Genomic DNA, 23,367 nt, shown 5'->3' on the forward strand with positions numbered 1-23,367 from the left:
CAATATTAACAGAGGCGAGCTTTAAACAATATTTTTTGGGCCAGATGGACTGACTTCTTGACATGCCTGAAAATCCTCCTTTTTCTAAACTGATTTATTGTTTTTAAAAAAAGCAGTTTTCTTTCTTCTTTCTTCTTTTTTTGTACTTAAAGCTGCAGCAACTCACACATGTCTGAATTCAGCTTATTTATTAAAGTGGTTTGAAGAAATAGCATGTGTGTTGAAGGATTTCATGCAAATAAGCTACCCCTTGTGTGCTTTACTAAAGGACTTTCTTTGTGGAAAGTCCCCATAGCCAATATTAACAGAGGCGAGCTTTAAACAATATTTTTTGGGCCAGATGGACTGACTTCTTGACATGCCTGAAAATCCTCCTTTTTCTAAACTGATTTATTGTTTTTAAAAAAAGCAGTTTTCTTTCTTCTTTCTTCTTTTTTTGTACTTAAAGCTGCAGCAACTCACACATGTCTGAATTCAGCTTATTTATTAAAGTGGTTTGAAGAAATAGCATGTGTGTTGAAGGATTTCATGCAAATAAGCTACCCCTTGTGTGCTTTACTAAAGGACTTTCTTTGTGGAAAGTCCCCATAGCTTGAAAACATTACTTTTGTTGAGATGCTGGTCTATCAAGAAGTGAAGTGGAAGGACTGCACTGGGAAGAAGATAGCAGCTTTCTCCCACTTCCTTTCCTTTTGCTATGCTATCTTCCTAGACATTCAGCATATCAGGTGGGGTTACTGCATACCAGAACAAAGTCTGGGACATTATTTTTGCCTGATTCTTACTGTTGTGAGGTTTTAGTTGAAATTAATTTTGAAATAAAACTGACCCTCCACATCCATCTACAGATTCAACCATCCACAGGTTGTAATTTTAAAAAAAATCCAAAAAGCAAATATTGATTTTGCGATTTTACTGTTGTTGTTGTTGTTGTTGTTGTTGACTGCCTTCAGGTTGACTTCAACTCATGGTGACTCTGTGAATGAGACATCTTCAAGACCCACTCTGGATTTTTGAGAGGAATATTAAATAGTACAGGGGAAGATGTGAGCTATTTAAAAGGCAAAGTGCTTCTCCTAGAGCCTTCCAAAAGAGGAAGTCACAATTGCTTGCAGCCGCAAAAGTGCAGCCAGAAGAGATTGGACAGGCATGGTGCTGCAAAAACAGATTTAGTGGGACATACATGGCCCCAGGTAGTTTGGCAGTGGGCCACATGCAACCCAATCCCTGTGCTATCAAAATATTAATATGGGAGGGACACGATGATAGGCTAGTTGAATAAGAACACATAGAATGCAAACAGTGCTCTCTAGTACTCATCCCTTTGTCTCTCCTTTGGTGCCTTGGGCCAGATACGCCCTAGGGCCAGATATAGCCCATCTGGCTCCAGGGACAGCAGAGATTACAAAATGTGTGTGTATGTGTGTATGCGCACACTACTCGCATACTTGCATGCATCTTCAAGTCACCTATCAACTTTTGGTGAGCCTGTGAATTTCAAAGGGTTTTCTCAGGCAAGGAATCTTCAAAAGTGATTTTGTCAGTTCCTTCCTCTGAAAACTAGCCTATAGTGCCTGGTATTCCCTGGCCGTGCCCCCATCTGGCTGGCTCTGCATAGCTTTCTAGATGTTGTTGGACTGCAGTTCCCAGCGTTCCTCAGCATTGGCTACACCAGCTAGGGGCTGTGGGAACTTGCAGTCCAACAGCTGGACTCAATAACTTTATTGAATTCAGTGCATTATAGAATGTACTGAAAAGAGCAGGAGAGACAAAGAGAGAATTAGAGCTTGGAAAAGTTTTGGACTAAAGCTTCCATAATTATCTTCCCAGCTATAGGACTTGTAGTCAAAACTGATCCCAACTTGTTTTCTTCACTCTATCTTCCTCATAAACTATATCAATCTACCTCCACCTCCTCTGTGTGACATTTGCTGTTTTAGCTTTGACAAATTTGAATCCAGTCATTGCAAAAATAAGATCAGAATCTGGTCAGTGTCTTTACTGGTCAGATCTTGAAAGTAACTCATTAGAAATAATATAACAACAGGGTTTTTAAAAAACAACAACTCAAGTGCCAATGTCATTCTTCTTAGTATAAAAGCAACAACAATGTTATAATGTTGAATAATGAAAAATGTATCTCCTTCCTTCAACTCATTACAGAAGGTGAAGATTCTTTTCTTTTGGACATGTTGGACATTTGTGAGTTTTAAAAATAAAAAAATAAAGCATTAAAACTCACTCTTAATGAATAATAGAAAACATTAATTTAAAAATTTCAGATAACAACAGCTGGCATTCAGTTACAGATTCATAACCTAGAGTTAACAGATCTGTAACTGCTCTGTATTCAGTAAGACTATGTAGACTTATTGCAAAACTATATCAAGGTTCCCTTAATAGCCAGCAGCCAGATTGGGTAAAGGAAGTCTGTTTAGCTGGCCATCTGATCAGACCACAGTTCCGCCTCTCCAGCCAGCTATTGGAGTTGCGACAAAGCCTTGCATCAAGGGCCTGCTTGCATCAGGGGCTCACTTGCTGGCACCAGGGGGTTTGAAATGTCAGCTGCCTTGTGACCTGATCGGCTGCTGAACAGACCTCCTTTGCCCAGATTGACTGTTAAAATGGACAAGATCAGCTAACAACAACAATAACAGAATAATGCCGTTTAATTATTTTCTGAAAAAATGCGATTAGCTTTTCCAAGCTCTGCTGTTGAAAACTGCTTCCCTTTCTACACTACACTACCTCAAGTTGTAGCATGGAAGAAAGCCAAGCTGTACATTTAATGCAGAAAATGAATCAAGGCAGTGTTTTTGTCACTGACTCTTATCTGTGTGTTGCTGAAGTTCAAGAGCATTTTGTTGCCTCTGTAAATCTTGCCCTGTCTTGGGACAGTTTCTATCTAAATCACAACCAATAATCTACTGAAAGCTTCCTGGCTAATTGCTAGTAACAGAGCAGTCCCCCCACCCCCACCGCCCCAGGAAAGTGAACCCAGTCTATGTTTAGCCCAAAAGCCATGTTTGAATGTGCCAATCTTAAACAAAATTCCTAATCAGATGCCAAGCAGCCAACAGTAGAATAATTATTATAATAGGAATTGATGTCTAATTCTGTCCTTATTTATACTGAAGCAAATCCAAATGTGTCTTAGGGGAAGCTTTTAGCGTAAAGCTGAAATTTTAATTGGCTCCAACACTCTTCCTTGGTTGAACTATTTCTGGACTGATTCTGTTGCTAGATAATCTGCTTTCAAGAAATTCCTTGTCACAAACCTGGGGGTGAAGCCATCGTTCCTCTGTAGAGACAATCACAAGGTCTGCAGGTCAGTCCCAGGGATCTTTGGTTAAAAGATCTCGAGTAGAGGAGACCTTGAAGGATTACTCAGAATAGGCAGTACCAGATTTGAGTGATCAAAAAACCTGACTGTGTCAGGATTTGTGCATGCACTTTTAAAGCAAAATTATACATATTCTTGTATGTAACTGTGAGGCTACCTCATAGGCAGAAACGCCAGACTGTTTATCATGTTTGTAATTTGTAACTTAAATTAATCACAGTCATTCAAGACCTTTGTTTTAATATAAGCTCTACATCTGCTAGGAATTTCCAACCTATTATTCACCTTCTGTGTAGGAGCAGTTTGCAATTTTTTTCACCTTTAGTGTTTTCGGATAGAATGCATTCAAGGTCCTGTGCGTGTGTGTAGTGTGATAGGGTATTTCCAAGGTTTTGCTATCCAATAAGACAGTGAAGGAGTGGAGAAGGGGAAACAGACACATTTCAGTCTGTGAATGGAAACCATAACTTGAAGAGTAGCCAGTAGTCCTTTGGAAGAATCAATTCAGTGTGTGAAAACAGAACAAAATGGCCACAGCGAGCAAAGAAAATGGGTGAGTAGCTTCTGTTGTAAATGTGCACTGGCACAAGAACGTATTTTAGCTTATACATAATTTAAACATGCATCTTTTTAAAGGGTTGCTTTGACTGTCTTATCTAGAAATCAGAGCTCAGATTAGTCTCCCCTTCTTGCTCTCCCCCACCCCATTCTAAATGACCATATATTGTATTTGCATTATCTCAATAAGATCTAACCCCACCTCGACCCCACTGCCTCTAAGAGATGCTACTTTCTCTGTTGTTCCAAATGAAGTTCCAAACATGGATAGCATTTATAGTTTCAGTGCAACAACCTGGTAGTTGAGGTCATGGTTTCTCATAGGACATTGCCACAGAACATCAGGCACTTTGCAAGAGAACAGCAAAAATCCATTTGAGAATGGAGAGGTGGGTGTTGGAACAACAAATGCAAGAAGAAGTTTTGAAAGCAAAATTGATTTTTAAAGCCTCTATTGAGGTCATGACTAATGTTTGAAAATCTAGGTTAGCTTGCTTTGAAACAGCACTCTGCACTCAACATATATTAGGAAACCAGCTGGGGATTTTAATATATGTTTAACAATGCAACCCTGCACCCATTTATATGGAAATAACACCCACTAGCTCAGTGGGGATTGCTCCCACATATATGGGCATGTAACTGAACCCAAGGAATTTTAAAGCTTTCTTATTAAACAGAGTTTAGGGAGTTATAAAGTCCTATATAGGTAGTATTTATGAAATAACCTAACCTCAGTGTTATTATGGAAAGCATGGTGAAATGCAAGACATTTTCAAATTCAGATTTAAGAGAGGTGGAAGTGTGTGGTCTGTGGCCAATGCTAGTCTGCAAGCTATTGACTGCTGGTCCATGACAGGTTTCCAGGAAAGAAAGAAAACAGTTGTAACCAATGGAAACATATGGTACCAGCATATTGGCGGTGGGAGGGGGACCCTGCTGGTCTTGAGAAGATTCATATACACTACTATGCGAGATCCATGTACTCAGTCAATACAATTTCATATTCACATCTTAGTTTCCGTAAGGGTCTGGTTGGGTGTGATAAATGTGTCTGCGATGCGGATGAGGACGTGTGTCACCAAGGCCCTTGTCGGTAAGCTTTTTATTTCATTACAGCTATTGATTATTGCAGTGTAATTTTAATAAATAATAATAATAAAATTTATTTATGTTTCCCTGCCTCTCCCGGTGGATCGAAGCGGGGTTACAGCGGGGTTACAGACTAAAGAACAAAGCAATGTGCAAAGATACATTTTTAAAAAACCCATTGGGGATTATACCAGTCTTTTAATTATTTCATCAATATTATAATTTATGCCCATTGTCTGAACATGTTTGCTTTCTGACTCTTACAGTGCACAATTCTGTACTGTATTTTACTTAGATATTTTAAAAATATTTCTAAAGTCACCTCTCAGCCCTCCAGGTATTCGAATGTGTTGTACAATAGATGAACATTTTCTTTTAAATCAGATTTAACTGATTTTTTTAAAAAAAAGTTTTTAAAAGCCAAACAATTAAAACAATCTCAGATGCCAACCAAAGGAAGCCCAGTAAGGATAGAGCCAGCTTAACTTTCCATGGAAAGGATTTCTACAACCAAGGGACTGCTACAGCAAAAGCCTTCCATATGCAGTGAAATTACTTGTATCAGATATTAAAACAAAGATAACCATATAATTAGACCAGCCCTCTAAAGCTGAAAAAGTGCCGAGATCTCCCCCCCCCACTCTTTCTCTCCATGTACAAGATAATTTTCAGTTGTGACAAGATATTTGAAGCTCTACCATCAGTGCCAGATGAAGCATTATTTGAGGGATGTTCCAAGACTCACATGAGCATTAACTGCATTGTTTCTATAGTGCAGCGATGGTGAACCTTTTAGAAGCCAAGTGCCCAAACTGCAACTCAAAACCCACTTATTTATTGCAAAGTGCCATGTCCCTCTGGCTTTCTAGTAACAAACTCTGGCAAACTGTGCTGAGGCGATGGCACATGTGCCCACAGAGAGGGCTCTGAGTGCCACCTCTGGTACGCGTGCCATAGGTTCGCCATCACTGCTATAGTGTAAAGAGAATCCATCAGACAGCTCCACTCAACAGCTACAGCATTTCTTATTTTATCCAACAGGTGTCCATTTGTGCTGGTGTGTATTCAATAGATAGTCTGAAAAATGGCAGTGGAGGTAGAAAGTTCCTTATCAAATAGTGCTTGAAGTTCCTCCTGCTCCTCAGATGGAAGAAATTAGTGGATACAGTTTTGTAAGGCTAGCTATGAGAGAGAGAGAGAGACCCACCAAGTAGTAGTTAATTAGGTTTTCTCTATTTTATTAATAAAACAGATTTTTTGCAACAATTTATTAAAAATCGATTTTCATGCAGTATAAGGGGTATACAAGAAATTCTCCAGGTACTTTCTTTTTCTCCTTCTCTTGCTTTTTTAAAAAATAATTCTGACAATTCCAGTCTAGGTTAAAGCTTTTGTGCACTAACTTGGTTGGAAAATGCCACTGGGGCACAGCCTCCTCATAATTTTTTACAGTACATTTTTGCTGCAGTATAAAAAAAACAGAAACATTAAATAGCTATAGTCACTTTGTGGGTCTTATTTTCTGCAGGAATTTTTTAAAAAAATGTTGTGGGAGAAACTACAGTTGCATTTGAGACAAAGAATGTACTGCATGATTTAAACCTAAGAAACAGCACACAGTCAGTATTCACAAAGAGTTACAGACACACACTCACCGCCAACAGTCCAATACTTTTGAACTTTTTTTGTTTTTGTTTCCTGCTATGTCGGAATAATATTTTCTACAGAAATGTTTTTGTGTATACATTATATACAGTATTATTGTCCTTTTTTGAAAAGTAATATTTATTTGTATTAAATAAAGTCCTGATGAAGTTTATTAATAAATTAAGAGAATACTGTCAACGCACACGTACACGCACACCCACACACATCCTCACCCACACACACCAGACAACACCTTCGGTGGTTAGTGCTCAGAGTAATGTGTTCTACTTCCTGCATGGTAGACTTAGTGTCATCCTGACACTTCCAGGTGCCTCCATGACCCCTCAGTGATATGTGTTCAGGGACACATTCTGTGATGCCCCCAGTGGACTAAGATTTATTAGCAATATAATCAAAGAAAGTGGGATCAGGGACATCAGCAGTGACTCAGCTAGTCCTTCTTCACTTTTCATGCAGATACCAAATGCTGCACTGGGGACACTGGTGGAACAGACAATTCTTTCCTGTTGGGTGACAGAGGACGGCGCAGTGGTAAATGTCACCCCATCGCCACCACACCTTATTTCACAAGCTTTATTTAATACAAGATTTTAAAAAGGCAGCCAGTATTGCCAAAGTTTAACAATCCTGCATTCCAAATTGGCCACGATTTAAGAGTGGCCAAGGCTGTAGATAGCAGTCCATGGTATTTAAGGAGGGAGAAGGCTGTATGAGAGAAGTGATTCTGTTTCTCTTTTTCCACTGTGATTTCTGGGCTCATAGGGCTTTTTTGTCTAACGATAGCAACCCCCCCAACCCAATAACTGAACAGAATTGGATGAATGTACAACTCTTGGAGGGAAAATATTTTCCCTGTCTCCATGCCACTGCCAGGTTCTGACATTTGCTTCTATGCCTTTTCTATGGTTTCTGCACCTTAATTGTAGTATGCCGTGGGAATGGGCCAGAGCTACGTGTGTACATTCCTGCCTGTGCAAGCCCAGCTCACACAATTCACAGGCAGATTGTGTGTTGGGGAGCCTTCTCATAGATCAGTACTTTTCATTGAGTAGTATGTCATGTGTGAATACCAGCCGTTCAGAAGCATAGTCGCAGAGGTTTGCACTGAAATCCTGTAATGTAGTAAGGGAAAGGGGGATGGGGGGAATTCAGCTGTCCTACTGTGCTTGAATGCACAGTTTGGGGCTGTGAGCAAACTGGCCTAACACTACGCAGCACAGAGGAATTTCATATGATGTGGTATCTCTCGACATGGCCCAGAGATGCCCAGAGTGAAGTATGGATACTGAAATTCTCTGTGCCAGGTAGTTGTACAAAGTATGGGTGCCCCTCTTTGGATCATGCATGCACAACATTTTTAGTTCCCGTAGGCATGCGCAGAATTACTAGCACACAAGTAGCACATGCTTGGCTCAGACCTTATTGATAAGTTATAGAACCACTTGAACATTTTGTATGAGCTCATTACTCTCCAATACCAATTCATTTGCCTAGGAAGATTAAATTCTAATTTCTTGGGCAGCAAATCAAAGTGGGAAAAGAAGTAGGTAAAAATAGTCTTGTGGGTTTTTTTCTTCTTCAAAAAAAGATTAGACCACTTTCCAACTTTCATTTTTCAGTTCAAAAAATAAAAAGATTTTTCCCTCCATACAGACAAACATGAATCAGACCAGCTTATTTTCAATTACCACTGTCATTCACGCAAAGATATGAAGCAAAGGTTGTGTATATACTGTTGATGCCTCTGCAGCAGTGAAGTGTGGTGTCTATGCCCCCCATCCCCACCCATCCTGTGTTAAATTAACTGTAGTGTAATAATGTTGTGGTTTAAATCAAACAAACTTGGGGGAGGGGCCATAATTAATCATAACATTAAGACTTCAGTACCCATCTTTAGCCTTGAGCACTGTCAGCCCCCATTTTCTGTGTATCATCCTGGGCCCCTGCTAAAACCTGTATCTTAGCAAGAGGAAGGCGCGCCTGCAAAAACAAGTTCCTTCACGCTCCATCTGGCCATTCACTCTGAAATTTTGCCTCTAGACCTGCTTCCTCCTTAAAACATCCTCTATCTCAAGCATGTCTTAAGAGAAAAGGAATTGGGATGAAATCATCTGAATGACACCCAAGAAAGGATTCTCCTCCCCTATGAATGCAGTCCCAAAAATGAAGGTCAGCCCAACCATCTGAATGCAACCCCTGCAAGACAAAGTGTATCAATTTCTGTTTAGAGCTCTCTGCTGATGGGATTTCTTCCTTTTTCTTTTCTTTTTTTGCACATGATTCCACATATTCAGAAGCTATACAAAGCTTAGTGACACTTGAGTGGGATTCTTCTTCTTTGTTCTTTGTCAAGTTTATCTCTCCAGCCACCTTGCCTCCAGGAGAAATTTGGGAAGAAACATGGTTTGGTGACTTTCTTTGTAAAGAAATAAAACGTCCACAAGTAAGGCTACAGCTCAACCTTTGGGTAACCATCTCCAGTTTGCATGCTTTCCCACAGCAGTGGAGCTGGTCCTCCCTTGACAATGGCCTTATAACACTAGTTCCTCTGTGATAAGAGTAAGGAGTATGTAGAAGGCAAGAGTTCAATACAAGACGTTCAGTCCAGCCATTAAGTACCAAAAGCAGTCCAGGAAGCTCTGAATATCCTCCTACAGGCCAGAAACCATCACACGAAAAGATGGTGGCACATGTCTGTGCCGCGGACTGGCACTGGGGCTGACACATGGACTAGCACAACTGGCATCAACCCCTCCTATCGATGGCAAATAGGCATGGTGAAGAATGGGCAGCTGTAAGGAGAGTCGGCGCTGTATGCTGCAGAGAGAGAGAGAGAGAGAGAGAAACAGGAAGGAAATTTAGCTTGGATGCTGACAAAGTGTCCTTCGCCAATCTGTGTATTTGCCTGTTGACAATCACAAATACATTTAGTGAGTGCCAAGGGCTGCAGCCCCTGACAAATATCTTTCCAGATGAATTCCTGTACAGGCTCCGTTCCTCCACTTTGATTTTCTCTTCTTTTGGTCATTTTCAGAGCCAAGATGTATTTACCTGCTGGCCACCCAAGGGTGCGGTAAGGTCAGAGGCATTAATACTGGGGCAAAGCAGTATACATAATGTGCCAAGAAGTACCATCGTGCTTCAAAATTAGAACTCTAGAGATGGATAGGGCAGTGTTAGCAAGATCCCAAATCAAGATTTGTTTTTTGCAGTCACTTACCATAAATATGTATGTGTTCAAGTAATTAAAAATGTGCTTAGAAAGTCCAAGAGCATACTGACAGCTGCTAGTTTGAGTCTTATAGGATCTTTTGCATGTAAACAGTATGTTGATTTAAATGAAAATGCAAAAATGTTGTTCAGGAGCATGTATTCCAAATTTAAAACTCCCTTTGTTCTTGTGGACAGGCAGTAGAAAGAAGCATGGTACTTACTGTTCTGGGGAGTTGATATCTTCTATAAAGTCTTTGTTTGTTCTAGAGGGCTCTGTTGTATTCCACTGTGCTTGTGGGTTTTGATCCAGGTGGTTTTTCAATACAGCCTTTTCGCCATCTACATAAAGGAGAACAATTGTGACTAAAAGCTGAGAAGCCTGAGGGAAGTCTGCGGAAGGCATTTTTCCTGACTGCTTGCAAGTAATCAACAAGGGAAGCTTTTTGAGTTTCCTTATCCTGAAGCCAGAGATAATTATAGTCTGTGCCAGGGTGAGCAATATGGGTCCTTCAATGTGGTTTTGGGCTGCAACTCCCATAAGTCAACCAATGTGGTCAGTTGCCAGGGATTCTGGGAGGTGTAGCCCAGAAATCTAGAGGACACCAAGTTGCCTATCCTAGTTTATACTTTGATTTTTAATCCGTTCTTTCTTTTTAGATCTATACCTGTTTCGATCTCCAGAATCCATGTTCATATTACTGCCCAAGCTGTGTCAGTCACAGAGTCTCCCTGTCCCTTAGTACCTACTTCCACTCAGCATTTGGCAAACACAAATTACCGCTAACATCCCTCCTTCTCATCATTATGTTAGGCCTAGCAGAACTAATGAACAAGGCCATGTTGCTAAGAAAGGGGTGGGGAAGCTTTTGGCCCTCCCAATTTTTTGGACTATAAATTCCACTGTCCTTGCCTACAAGTCACATTGGCTGTGGTTGATGGGAGTCACAGGCCAACAACTGGTAGGCCAAAGACTATGTTCGAGGACTGGAATGGGTGGGGTATTTATCTCTTTACTATTTGTACTGTCTCTATGTTAAGAACCAAAATCCTGAAAATAAATTTGGTTTTTTGACTTAAAATAGTTGCTTGAGCTAACTTCTTCACATCTAGAAATCACTCTTCCTCACTTTATTGAGAAATGGTGCACCAATTTGCTGTGTGTGCATTATACCTCTGCTGTTCGGTAGAGCTCCCCTTATTCCTGACGTTAATGACAGTGCAAGGCAATAATATCTACTGATAAGGTTTCTAATAATAATAAAGGAGGGAAATGAAGAAATTTGAGCTTGTGATTTATGGTCTAAATCCACCTGTTAGTCCCAACTAGAGGAAACCTATTGAATGAATGGGACTTGTTAAAAGTTGCTTTGATTCAGTCCCATCTGCTTTAGCAGTAGGATTCAGAGCTTTTGTTTTCAATTACTTCAATTATACCCTGCCTCCCCACCTCCCCAACATTGGAACTTATGATGGCTTACAAAATAAAAAGAATTATGTTCCTCCAATTAGAAATTAGTAAAAAGTACTAAAATCTCCCAACCTAATTTTTTTCTCTTAAAAAGTTATTGAAGTGCCCTTTTGCATCATCCTCCTTCTCCTCTTTGCATTTCCCTTGGCGATCCCAGCTACCCACCCTTTCACCCTCCACTTCCAACCTGACCTTAAAGCATGAAGCCATTTCACGGCTGGCATACATAGTTTTTTGAGGGTTTTTTGGGCTATGAGGCCATGTTCTAGAAGAGTTCTCTGAAGATGCCAGTCACAGCTGCTGGCGAAACATCAGGAATAAAGTCTTCTAGAACACAGCCTTCTAACCTGAAAAACCCACAAAAAACCCTTAAAGGTTTTTTGTGGGTTTCTTAAAGCCACAGAAGATCTTAAAGCCTTTTTGCATCCTCCTACTCTTCCTCTTCGCATTTCCCTTGGCGATCCCAGCTACCCCTTTATCCCTCCACTTCCATCCCAATCTTAAAACCTTTTATTTTCATCCTCCTCCTCATTGCATTTCCTCTGATGACCAAAGGCATCTTTTCTCTCCACCTCCAACCCGATGTTAAAATCTTCTGTCCCCTAAATTCTACCCTCAACTTATCCATGGATCATATCAAAATCCATGATTTTCACCCTAAAACCTTCCCTTGATTTATACATGAGGTCGACATGTACACGAGTATATACAGTAACTGGATTATTAAGTCAAATAATATATTGTATGACATTTTCATTTTGTTCAGTTTCTTACATCTGTGTTCGTATATAAAATGCCAAGTACCAGAACGGTAAAAACATGAAAAAGCAAATAAATATGGATTTGCAATTCTTAAAGGCATTAAATGGATTTACAGTTTGAAAACCTCATAATATCAAATGGGGTGAATAACCAATCATGTTCTTCCACAACATCCAGGCATTAATGGCTGGCTCCCTACATTGCCAGTACAGATCTTTAATTTATAGTTACAGATCCCTAATTGCACTATTGCCACAATCACAAATGCCTCTCTGAATCTACCTCAACCACCAGCAGCTGCGTTGGGCAATGGAAGTCTGTTTTGCTGGTGATCAAGGTATATGTCAAGGTATGTTTTCAATCCCTTCACACCAACAATCTGCAGAACTGCTACAACTCCTTTTTGTACTGGAGCTTACTGGTGGGAAGGGATCGGAAAAGTTATCCTTCTGCACACAGATTGCCAGCAGAACAGACTTCTCTTGCTCAGTGTGGCTGCTGGCTGTTAAAGTAGGCTTGGGAAGCTGATCAGGAGATGAAACCTAGGCTGCTGCCACACTGCAAAATTAATGTAGTTTGACATTGCTTCAACTGTCATGGCTCCCTTCTATGGAATTTTGGGATTTATAGTTTGTTGAGGCACCACAGCTCTGACAGAAGGCTACATATCTCACAAAACAACAAATCCCAGAATCCCATAGTATTTTTTTCAAGATGATTGGTGATCTGAACAGAGTGGCCTTCCTCGGTAAAAATTTGGGCAGGAGTGTTGCCACTTCTGTTCTGTACCCCTTCCATCAAGCAACTGCTCTGTAAAGGGATGGAGAGAGATCCAGTTTCTTGCATGCAGCAGTGCAAAAACCCACCTAAGGGAGCCCTGGTAATGCAGTAGTTAAATGCCAGTACTGCAACCACAAGGTTGTGAGGTCAATCCCAGGCAGGGCTCCAAGGTCCACTCAGCCTTCCATCCTTTTGTGGATCAGTAAAATGAGTACCCAGCTTGTTGAAGGCTATTGCCTTACAGATTAGAATCATAGAGGTGAAAGAGACCACAAAGGCCATCCAGTCCAACCCCCTGCCATGCCGGAACTCTCAAACAAAACATCCCCGACAGATGGCCATCCAGCCTCTGCTTAAAGACCTCCAAGGAGGCAGTATAGAAATGTACAGTCAGCCCTCCTTATCCAGAGATTTTTTTAGCCACGGATTCAAGCATCCATGGCTTGAAAATATTCAAACTATAAATACGAAATAGCAAACCTTGATTTTCCATGTTATATAAAGGACATCATTTTTCTATGCCATTATATTTAATGCGACTTGAGCATCCACAGATTTTGTTATCCATGGGGGATCCTTGAACCAAACCCAAGTGGATAACAAAGACCCACTATAGTTGCTATTGCTATTGTTATTGCTAAGAGACAGAACCATTCCAGGAAACAGCAGTAGGTTAGGAGTTGCTGCCTGCCTGTGAATAATCCTATGGAGCAGGAGGGGAGAATAGGAGGCAGAAGCGCTGCCTTCTTCCATGGCCTGACAGGCTCATAGAGAGGGATTGGAAGGCAAAATGTATATGTGTGCAGACTATGAGTTGTTTTTATACAGAAGGCTTCTTTTTTTAATAGTTTTTTTTTGGGGGGGTGATGGTTAAAAATGCCCTTATCCTTGATTTCAGTGTCATCAACAATGACAATTCCTGGACTTGCATACCACTCCCCTCCAGCAGCATGCCACAGGTGCAGGAAAGCTCGGCATCCAAAAAACTTACCACTTCTTCCAGACCAACTTCTGCATAGCATCAAGAAGGAGGTACAGAAGGCTCCCATTCCATTTCTGACTCCTCCCCCCAGCTATGTTCAATATGAAAAATACTTAGGTTTGTGGGATGCCAGGAATCAAAGAGACCCAAGACTGTTGCTGCATAGCAAAGGACAAAAGTTCCTCCATGGAATGTCACTGTGCCTCCTCTCCCACTTTCCTGCTTTTCAGTGGCTTAGCATTACCTGGGAAGCAGAGATGGAGGGAATGCCAAAAAACAGAGCTCTACCATATTCTCAGTTTGCACAACTCAGGAGTTTCAGGCATGCCTGAACACATGTGGACATGCTTTCTTAGGCATCCTCAAAAAGTCTATGACCTGAAAGCAAAGCACCTACAAGTAAACAATTCATTTCTGTTTATTTCCCCCCTCGTCCTTTCTGGTAAGAAAGAAAGAAAGGGAAAAAAACACAACTGAATTATTCAAGACTGAGAATTTGCTAATTTAGAAATAGGCACTGAAACCCTGTTTTTGTGCCAAACACTACTCAGTTACATGTCTCTGCTGCTCCTAAAGGGCTGCAAGTAACAGCTTTGGCAGCCAGCTAGCACTGCTTCTTGAACTGTTCAGGGTACCTCCTGATCCCTCAGTCGACAGTGTGAAAGAGGTATAGGATTTACTGAGGGTATTATATAGCAAGGTTTTTCCCCCCACACCAGCCAGCTCCACTTAAAGCACACATCTAATTAGAAGATGAATGTATTAAATGGAAGAGCCAGTGTGGCATAGTGGTTTGAGTGTTGAACTGTGACTCTGCAGACCAGGGTTCGATTTCCAGCTTGGCCATGTAAACCCATTGGGTGACCTTGGGCAAGGCACACTCTCTCAGCTTGAGGGGAAGGCAATGGCAAACCTCCTCTGAACAAATCTTTCCAAGAAAAACCCATGATAGGTTGACCTTAGGGTCGCCATAAGTCATAAACAACTTGAAAACAGACAACAAACAATGTGGTGGGCTATGGGCCTAAATACCCCAAGGGCACCAGAGCCTGTCTGTTCTTGGAAGTTGAACAGGGTCAACCTTTAGTATTAGGACTGTCAAAGAATACCAGGTATTGCAGGCAATAGGAAGGAAGGAACTGGCAAAATCACTTCTGAGTGCTCCTTGCCCAAGAAAACCCTACAAACTTAATGGAGTCACCATAAGCTGACAGGCAACTTGAAGGCACAGACATACACATCATGATGGTCTCGTTTCCTCAGATGACACTTAAGGAATTAAATGCACATTTCACCACACATCACCTTTATCTCAGGAGTATCCAGATTCTGAAGTAACTTACCTGGAGTATTTTCTAATATTTTTGAATGACACTCTGGCCAAGGTATTGTATTCAAACAGGTGAAGCATTCTGTTCCTTCCCCCTCATCTCTCTTATTTTAATGGGGCACAAGGGGCCATTCCCTAGCCCTTTCTGCCTAGACAGCCCCCTCCAACTGTCAGTGGGGACAGAAAGGACCAAGGAGACAAGTCGGATGAGAAAGAACCACCGCAGCTCAGAAGGGATGAAAATTTGAGTGTGCTCATAGATGGACTGTAGCTTCCTGTCTCTTCCTCTTGGAGCTACATTGTCTGTATTCCCCCTTCTTCCCATCTCCATTGCTAAGCAGCAACGGCCCCTCTTTGAATTTGACACTTGTGTACAGGGAGAAGTTTTGGATGTTGCCCAAAGGGTTAAAGAACGGCACCTTGTGCTCTCTCCAAAAAGCCATGCTCATGCAGATGAGCTGCTCTGGCACTTGTGCATGTTACTGGCAGGATTCTGGCCTGTGAGTTTCTATTTCTTCACATTCTGCTGGAACCAGAGTGACCGATTTGTGATACGTTTGACAGGGATGTGTTTGCCTGCGTGCCAGAATTCTGATCAAAATACTTCAGGGCTTCTTTATCTGGGACAACCTTGTATTAAAATCAAAGACCTATTTTTTTCCCTGAAGACTATTTACAGTGGCATTGTCTATTTTAATACATATTCAAAGTAATTTTACAAAGGCTCGTGTCACTGATTACTCCTTTAAAAATGTCTGAGTAAACCAGACACAAACTTAAAAATTCTTTTTCATTTGCTCTTTGAGTCAAAAACAAGTCAAGAGAATACGTTAAGAAGCAAAACAAAACAATTTTGGTGAGATCCACTGATAAGACCAGAAGCGATGCCAAGTAAAGGTGGGATGGGTAAATGCACCATCCTGCTTTCCACTGCAAGTGAAAGTCAATAGTAATAAGAATTATAAGAACGGATGATTGCTGCATAGCAAATCCTCAATAGCTTGATCCTATCATGGTGTTGAATGGATATAAAGTATCTGGATGTGAGGAGGGCAGGGGCCCAGCCAAAATGTGAGTGAACAGAATACCCCCCCCCCCCATGGCAGAAGACCATCCATGTTAGATTTGTAAGTATGACTCTATCCCCATTTTCCTACTAACCTAACCTGCTTTGCAAAGAAGGTTGCTCAGGAGGTGTTCCTGGCTTTCTTCCACATATAGATTCCTGTTTGTTTTAGGAGAGGTGAAATGCTTTCTCCTATCCCACTTCCAAACCACATGTCTTGTCCCTCTTATCGACTTACCTAGTTCACAGATCCTGGCATGCAGCAAGAGAAGGCTGTGGGCAATTGTGTACCAGAATCTCTGGAAACTAACATTTAGAAAAGATCACTGGGACAAAAATGTGGGTAGAAGGTAGACTAAATTCTGGGTATGACACAGAGATGAAATTAAGATTTAAGAAAGACTGTTCTTATTGGTTTCTAGCTTTCATATATGTGACCATGAGCATGGTGTTCTACCCATTAGAGACACCTTCATGGGTTTTTTGCATAGCAAAATAGTATTATGCACATTAAAGCAATGACTCCTTTTTGACCCTTTCACACTGGCATGCCTTTGATAAATTAAAATCTTTGCTGAGTCTTTTAATTCTGTACCTTTGTTTTCTGTGAAGTTGCGTATACTGAGAATATCATTGAGCTCCTGATAGTGATTCTGCTTAATATATGTTGTCTTCTCAGGTGTATCCTGCAGCTGCATAGTGACTTCTTCTAAAGCTTTGTCCAGCTGTTTAAAGAAGAGCATTTTTGTTAAAATAATTTTTAGTCAAAATTTAACACATAAATATAGAGACATCATAAACCTACATATAAACATACAATAACAATCTCCTTCCTTCTCCCTCTTCCCTCCATTAAAAACTTTCTGCTTAATCCTTACTTAGTAATAATATTTTCTTCCCCCTTTATAATCTTTTAAATTCCTCTTCTAACCTAAATATTGACCATATTATTGATATTATTCCACAGAAAAAAGGGAAGTGTTTTACAAGTGTATTAGAGCACTGGATACCCATTCTTGCAGCCTCTTAAAGGAGAAAAGTCATCTCAATGCACATGTATGCATGGTGTTCACTCCTAAACATGCATAAAGGTGCATATGCAAAGAAAGATGCAGGTGAAACATCAGGAATAAATTCTTCTAGAATACAGCCACATAGCCTGAAGCCCCCACAAAAAACAAAGGTGTTAAATTCCCATTTGCAGGCATGCTGACCTTCTGCGTTATGTTTGCATAGTACACGCAGACATGCAACTGGAAAGAATTGCCCTGGATCCCATGCATGCACCACAAATACAAAGATCCACTGAGGCTGCATCCGTACTGCAGAAATAATCCAGTTTGATCCCACTTTCACTGACATGGTTCGATGCCATGGGAATTTAAGGTCAACTATATCTAGGACCCAGATTTGGGAACCGCTGATTAAGCCCCATTCTTGCTTACTGGTTTCAGAGCTGTCATTATCACACCTCTGTGCAATAGAGTAACTGGAGCTGTTTCTACCATTGTACTCTCTTCTGCACTCCCCCTGTACCCTGCTTCCCTGCCCTATCCAGTGATCTAGTACTATCAGGCATGCCTTTTGATTTTTGATTTTGATTTTTTACATTTTAACACAATTTCGGAGTTATGCTAATGCGATTTAAGTTAGGGGAAAAAAGAAAAGAAACATAATAATAATAATAATAATAATAATAATAATAATAATAATATAATATTTGTGTTTCCCCGCCTCTCCCAAAGGATCGAAGTGGGGTTACAGACTACTAAAATCAATATCTACAATGCAATACAATACACTATAAAAACTCAAAATGGTAATCTATACAAACATCAGCAATAAAGGCAATCAGTCTGCTTGGGAATGGCAATGGGGAGGGAAACGGGGAGAGGAGGTGACACTGACAGCACGTGACTGCCAATATTGGAAATGCCACGGCAGCAATGTTTTGCACTTGAGGACTAATGGGACTGCAGTGTGATTGGGAGCTTATTGAGGGGTTTCCCCTACAATGAAAAGGGACACAACTATGATTTGGAGACACAGCAGCTATGTGTCAGAGGTGACACTGTGCAACACATATCACCAAAGGTAATTGTACTTTAAGAGCCTCGCGTAATAATCTTAGCAGATTGCATGCCTCCGGATTAGGCCTTACTTCTTTCCAATTTTGGAGGAAAGTGCTACTTTGGATCATTGTATACAGCTTCATTTTCTGACAATTGCTACAGGACCCAGTGGAGAACCTTTTCCTAGTACTTTTCCTCTACAGTTCTGGTCATTTTCTTTTCATACAACAAGAGTAAAATTTTGGCACCAGAAAAGATGAAACAAGTCACCAAGGTGAGTTAGCTGATGAGAGTGAAAAAAACAAACTCTCTTGGTGGAGGGTGGGAGCATCTGTTAGAACTGCTAGCTGCTACAGATACTTAGGTGCTTCTGCCCATATACAAATCTCTTTATTTGAAAATCCTGCATAAACTCAGAATAAACAGGTATGGTATTTTCATTTTAAACATAGTCACACTTTGAGTCAAGTCTTCAAAAGAAAATGACATCACCATGGACTTCTCTGTACTCTCTTTTATCCTGCTCTGAGAAATCTGCCTAGGGCACTGGCAGATTCTTTCATATCTGTGATGCTTCTGTACATTTCCCTCAAATGCTGCTTCTTGTGAAAAACATGTCACATTTCTGTTTAAATTTTAAAGGCGCAGAAACTTCGCTGATCAGATCTGCAATATTCGATATTCTCTTCATAACTGTCCAGACTTAAAATAGGGAGGTAGCTGGGTTAATTCCACTCTCTCAAAGAGAACAGAACAGAATAGAATAGAAAAATAAGATGGAATAGAATATAATGATGTTCTGTGATTTGAAATCCTTCAACACACAGCCTATATAATCAACATGTTTTTAAAATTAATGAATTGACTCCCAAGGAAAATATCAGCTCTGTTCTACAGAAAATCATTGCATTGCAGTGTCTGTCTCCTTCCACAGCTTGAAGATGTTTGAAATATTACTTTCTTTTTGTTTTACTATAACTCCCAGAAAACATATCCAGGGTAGCTGTGCCAGTGATAAAGCAAAATAAAACCAAATCCAAAATCCACAAAGCATGGATTCCAGCCAAAATACACAAAACACATCATGCAAGCTTTCAAAGCTCCACTGGCTTCTTCATCAGGTGCAACATGTTTAAAAACCATACAGTAGGAAGAAAAGCGATGATGTTGGAGTCATAGACCAACACTTTGTATAGATGTTGTCTCTGCTGTAGTTCAGTTCAAGAAATTTCAGTGCGGTCAAAGACTACACCTCTCTTAGTCATGTGGATATTTAGAAGCATAAAATTTAAACACCATTGCAGAATAACTCACAGAATATACTGTATCCATGCTGGCTGGGGGATTCTGCAAGCTGTAATCCAAAAAGTAACATTTCCAATTGCTGCCTGTCATTTCCACACAGATATCTTAGGACTAGAGATCTTTCAAACCCTAGAATGTTCAGCTACAATTTCCACTCTTGCCATCCATCCTCTGCAAATGATTATGTTTCCTTCTCTGAGCCATTTTTTAAACTTCAGAAAATGGAATAGAGGGATTGTTGGAGGGTACAGGGGTCAGAGGAAGAAGTCTTTGGGGCGTGGGGGGATGGGGTGGCTGGTCTGTCCAAAAATGGGTTCATCTTGAATATGTGAGTGGCCCTAAGGAGACTGAGGTAGCGGTTGCTCAATCCTGGGAAAGTCCCTGGCCCTGCACTTAGGAAACAGCCTTTTAACACTGACACCCAACTTTGAATTGTGTGAGTCAGAAGTGGGCAATTTTAACAGGGCCCTCAGTAGTTCATGTGGAAGTGTAGATCAGCCTTGATCAGGTGAAAATGAGTTGCAGAATGAAACAGAACCACAATTCTCATTAGGCCCCATGACCTGGGAAGCAATATTGTCCTTACTCTTCACCAAGAAAGGCAAAGTTCTTTGTGGAGATTGTTCCTGGTGAAGATAGGGAAAAGATGAACAAGTGAGTTCCCAGTAAAGATGCTAAAAGGGTGGTCTCATTTGCCCTTCTCTACATTATGGTGACAGCAGTGTCGAAGAATAGCAGCAAAAGTCTTCCCTATCCATCTTCCCAGAGATAAGGCTCAACACATGAAAGCAGCTTACTCTCCCTAAAAGCCTAGCACCTGCTTTGCCAAAATAGCTGACTTCTGCATGGGACAAATAAAGGAGATATCTTTTTCACATAAAAAAGCAATCACATACTTTGAAAGATAGCAGGTCTAATTAAAAAATGCACATTCTAATCAGAGATGAAAGGGCCAAGGCAAACCTCAAAGGATTATATTTCTTCTATGAGATACACCAAATAATTGTACATCAAACCCTGAAGCTCCTAGCAGAGGGATGCCAGTAAAACCCAGATGAAATCACCCTAAAATTTCCCCCCTGAAGCACCATATTCTCACACAGCCACGATGCAATCCAGCTAATTATTGGCATTTAAACTATAGAGTTTCAAGGGAGAGATTTAATAACACTGGAATCTAAAATTCCTTAATTTCTACCTCAATATGAGGTAATTTTGAAGTGATAGTGGTTCCAGTTATAAAACAGGCTTCATTGAAAAAAGGGCTAACATTAAATAGCATCCTGTGTTCAAATAGGAAATTAACTACACTGGGTTATAACAACAATTTTAAGTATTACTGAAACAGTAATTATAAGTTTATAAGCCTACTTTTGCAAAATGCTTCCCCTTCCCTCCCAATTTGCCACTCCATGAAGGTGGAAAGAGTTAAGGAAGTGCATTTCATAAAACCGAACCAAAGAAAGAAAGAAGGAGCACATGCTGCCTTTACTTTTATTTATCTAGCAATGTGAACAATGGCTGCTTTCAGTGCTTTGCCTTGTCTGGTGAGGTAGGAAAATGATATACTGAGCTCAGGGTTTGGAAGCACTGCATGTAATTAGATTTGCCACGGATCAAGTTATCTTTATCATACCCTCCAACATTTCAAAGATAAAAACTGGGATGTGTGGCCAACATCACTACTGTTTGGTCAAGGTGGCAAAAGTTATTACTGAGGGACAACGCCTAAGTTATGGGACACTGCAGCAGTTTGCTTTTGCCTGAGTCTACTGGGATAGACAAGATTCTGTCCTCGCTGCTGAGTTAATTTAGTGCAATGATCCCACATGACTTTGCCCTCCAGTATGTGGGGCCAAAATAATAAAGATGCAAGAATTTACTCTTAATCCACACTTGGACTCCTGGTAAAAATAACGAGAAAGAAAAAAGATTCCTTCTGCATCTGTGCCCAGACTCCTAGCTTTCTTTTCCCTCTAACAAACCAGAGACTGAAAAGAAACAATTCCTGGTTTGCTTAGGGACAAACAAGTCAGGGTCCAGGTACGTATGTAAGCACAAGTTTTTGATTCATTACTAATTTCTGTTCAGTTTAGCTGCTTGTTCTGGCAGGAGGAACCAGATGAGGCTGATGCAAGTTCAGTGTTCAAGAACAATAATCCATTCTCAATAATTCTAATTTACCATTCCATTTGACCATTGCTATTGTCTTTCTCATTGGGGCCATTACAGGAGCCTGTTTAACTTTCAAATCAGTTTCTAAAGTTGCACTAAAAGACTTTTTTAGCTAATATTTAAAAATAATTGTTAAATGATTCCCTCATTAGTATTTAAATAAGAACAATCACAATGAAAAAAAAGGCACAGGGAGGTGAAACGACAGGGGGAGTTGCCTATGAAACCTGTTACTGATAACAATAAATAAAGCTTGGATAACTAAAACATTAAAAAATAGCTATGACTACTAATTTTGAAAGAACATAGCAGCATGCATTTTTAAAAGTGCTATATCCCTTGAAATATAAACAGTCATTTACAAGAGCTACCAGCTGCCAGTCTAGATACGCCCATGTAGAAAACTATCTGAAGGATTGTCTTTCTCTATATGAATCTGCCCATGTCTAAGATCTTTAGGAGAGGCCCTTCTCTCAGCTCCACTGCCTTCCCAGACATGTTTAGTGAGAACAAGGGAGAAGGTCTTGCATGATGCTCTCATCTTCTATCTCCCTAGAGATGCTGGGACGGCTGCCACCTTGCTCTCCTTCTGCCAGTGACTACTATGTGCATCTAACTTTGTGCTGTTTTACAGACTGTTAACTTGCTTTTAATAGGTTTTTTAAATGGTTTGAATCTACGTCTTGTTTAATTGTACTTTAAGATGACTTTTATATACATTTTACTGATGGTCTGTAAGCGTTTTATTTTATATCTGTTTTAGTATCTTGAGTCCCAGTGTTGGGGGGAAAAAGGCAGGATATAAATGAATTATTAATATTAAAACTGGGTGCAAGTATAATGAAATCAATTTTAACAAAAAAGTGCTGTGAAGCTGCAAATATATTTCGTCCACAATCCTGCATGGTCCAACATAATATTGAGTCCTGCATAAGGAACTACATTTCAGTTGACCGTTTGTTAAGTAGTTTGTTATGGCACCAGAGCTTTCTGACAGAAAAAGCCAAGTGTCGCCCAAAACCATAATTCCCAGAATTCCACAGCACTGAGCCATGGAAGTTAAAGTGGTGTCAACCTGGATTATTTCTGCAGTGCAGATGGAAGAGACATACACAGGTGTTAGACTGAATTATGCCTGCATAGGCCACCATAGGATACCAGCCAACATTTGACTCCCTTGTTGAGGCTAGAAGCATTTTAGACAGACAATTTAGAAAGACGAAATCCCTAAATTTTACAGAGTTTCTAAAAACCGTGCTACATGTAACATCATTACCTGTAACACTTTACTTTGGGGGTAATAAAGGTATGACAAAATAACATAATGATTTTTGTGTGTGTGTACTGAGGACTGTTCATGTGTTACTTTCTCCTGTTTTTCCTCTTGCTTTTGTGAAGCATCTTGAAAGAATTCTCCCCAGCCCCACTAAATTTTAGGCCATTTTCTTACTTTTTAAGAGACTTCTCTGTCTACACAAGGTATTTAAAAGGAATGGCAGGAGGGGGAGCACACAATCGAACAGGTTATCCAATCAAATTAAATGAAAGGCAGC

At 40.4% G+C, this 23,367-nt stretch overlaps 2 protein-coding genes across 3 annotated transcripts in view; one reads left to right on the forward strand and one right to left on the reverse strand.

The window, feature by feature from the left end:
* Positions 1 to 505, forward strand: part of ELP2 (elongator acetyltransferase complex subunit 2) — a 55,705-nt gene extending 55,200 nt beyond the window's left edge. For both annotated transcript variants that reach the window (XM_042465659.1, XM_042465660.1), the window contains one exon: positions 297 to 505. In XM_042465659.1, the coding sequence (XP_042321593.1) occupies positions 297 to 321 (25 nt within the window). In that variant the 3' untranslated portion in view covers positions 322 to 505. The remainder of the gene's footprint in view (positions 1 to 296) is intronic.
* A 5,586-nt stretch (positions 506 to 6,091) lies between these two features.
* The window catches only part of GABBR2 (gamma-aminobutyric acid type B receptor subunit 2), a 356,015-nt gene continuing 338,739 nt past the window's right edge, over positions 6,092 to 23,367 (reverse strand). The window contains 3 exon segments of the mRNA XM_042464922.1: positions 6,092 to 9,478; positions 10,096 to 10,213; positions 16,858 to 16,987. Coding sequence (XP_042320856.1) covers positions 9,313 to 9,478; positions 10,096 to 10,213; positions 16,858 to 16,987 — 414 coding nt within the window. The 3' untranslated portion in view covers positions 6,092 to 9,312.

The sequence above is a fragment of the Sceloporus undulatus genome, chromosome 4, assembly GCF_019175285.1.
Source record: "Sceloporus undulatus isolate JIND9_A2432 ecotype Alabama chromosome 4, SceUnd_v1.1, whole genome shotgun sequence".
Lineage (NCBI taxonomy): Eukaryota > Metazoa > Chordata > Lepidosauria > Squamata > Phrynosomatidae > Sceloporus > Sceloporus undulatus.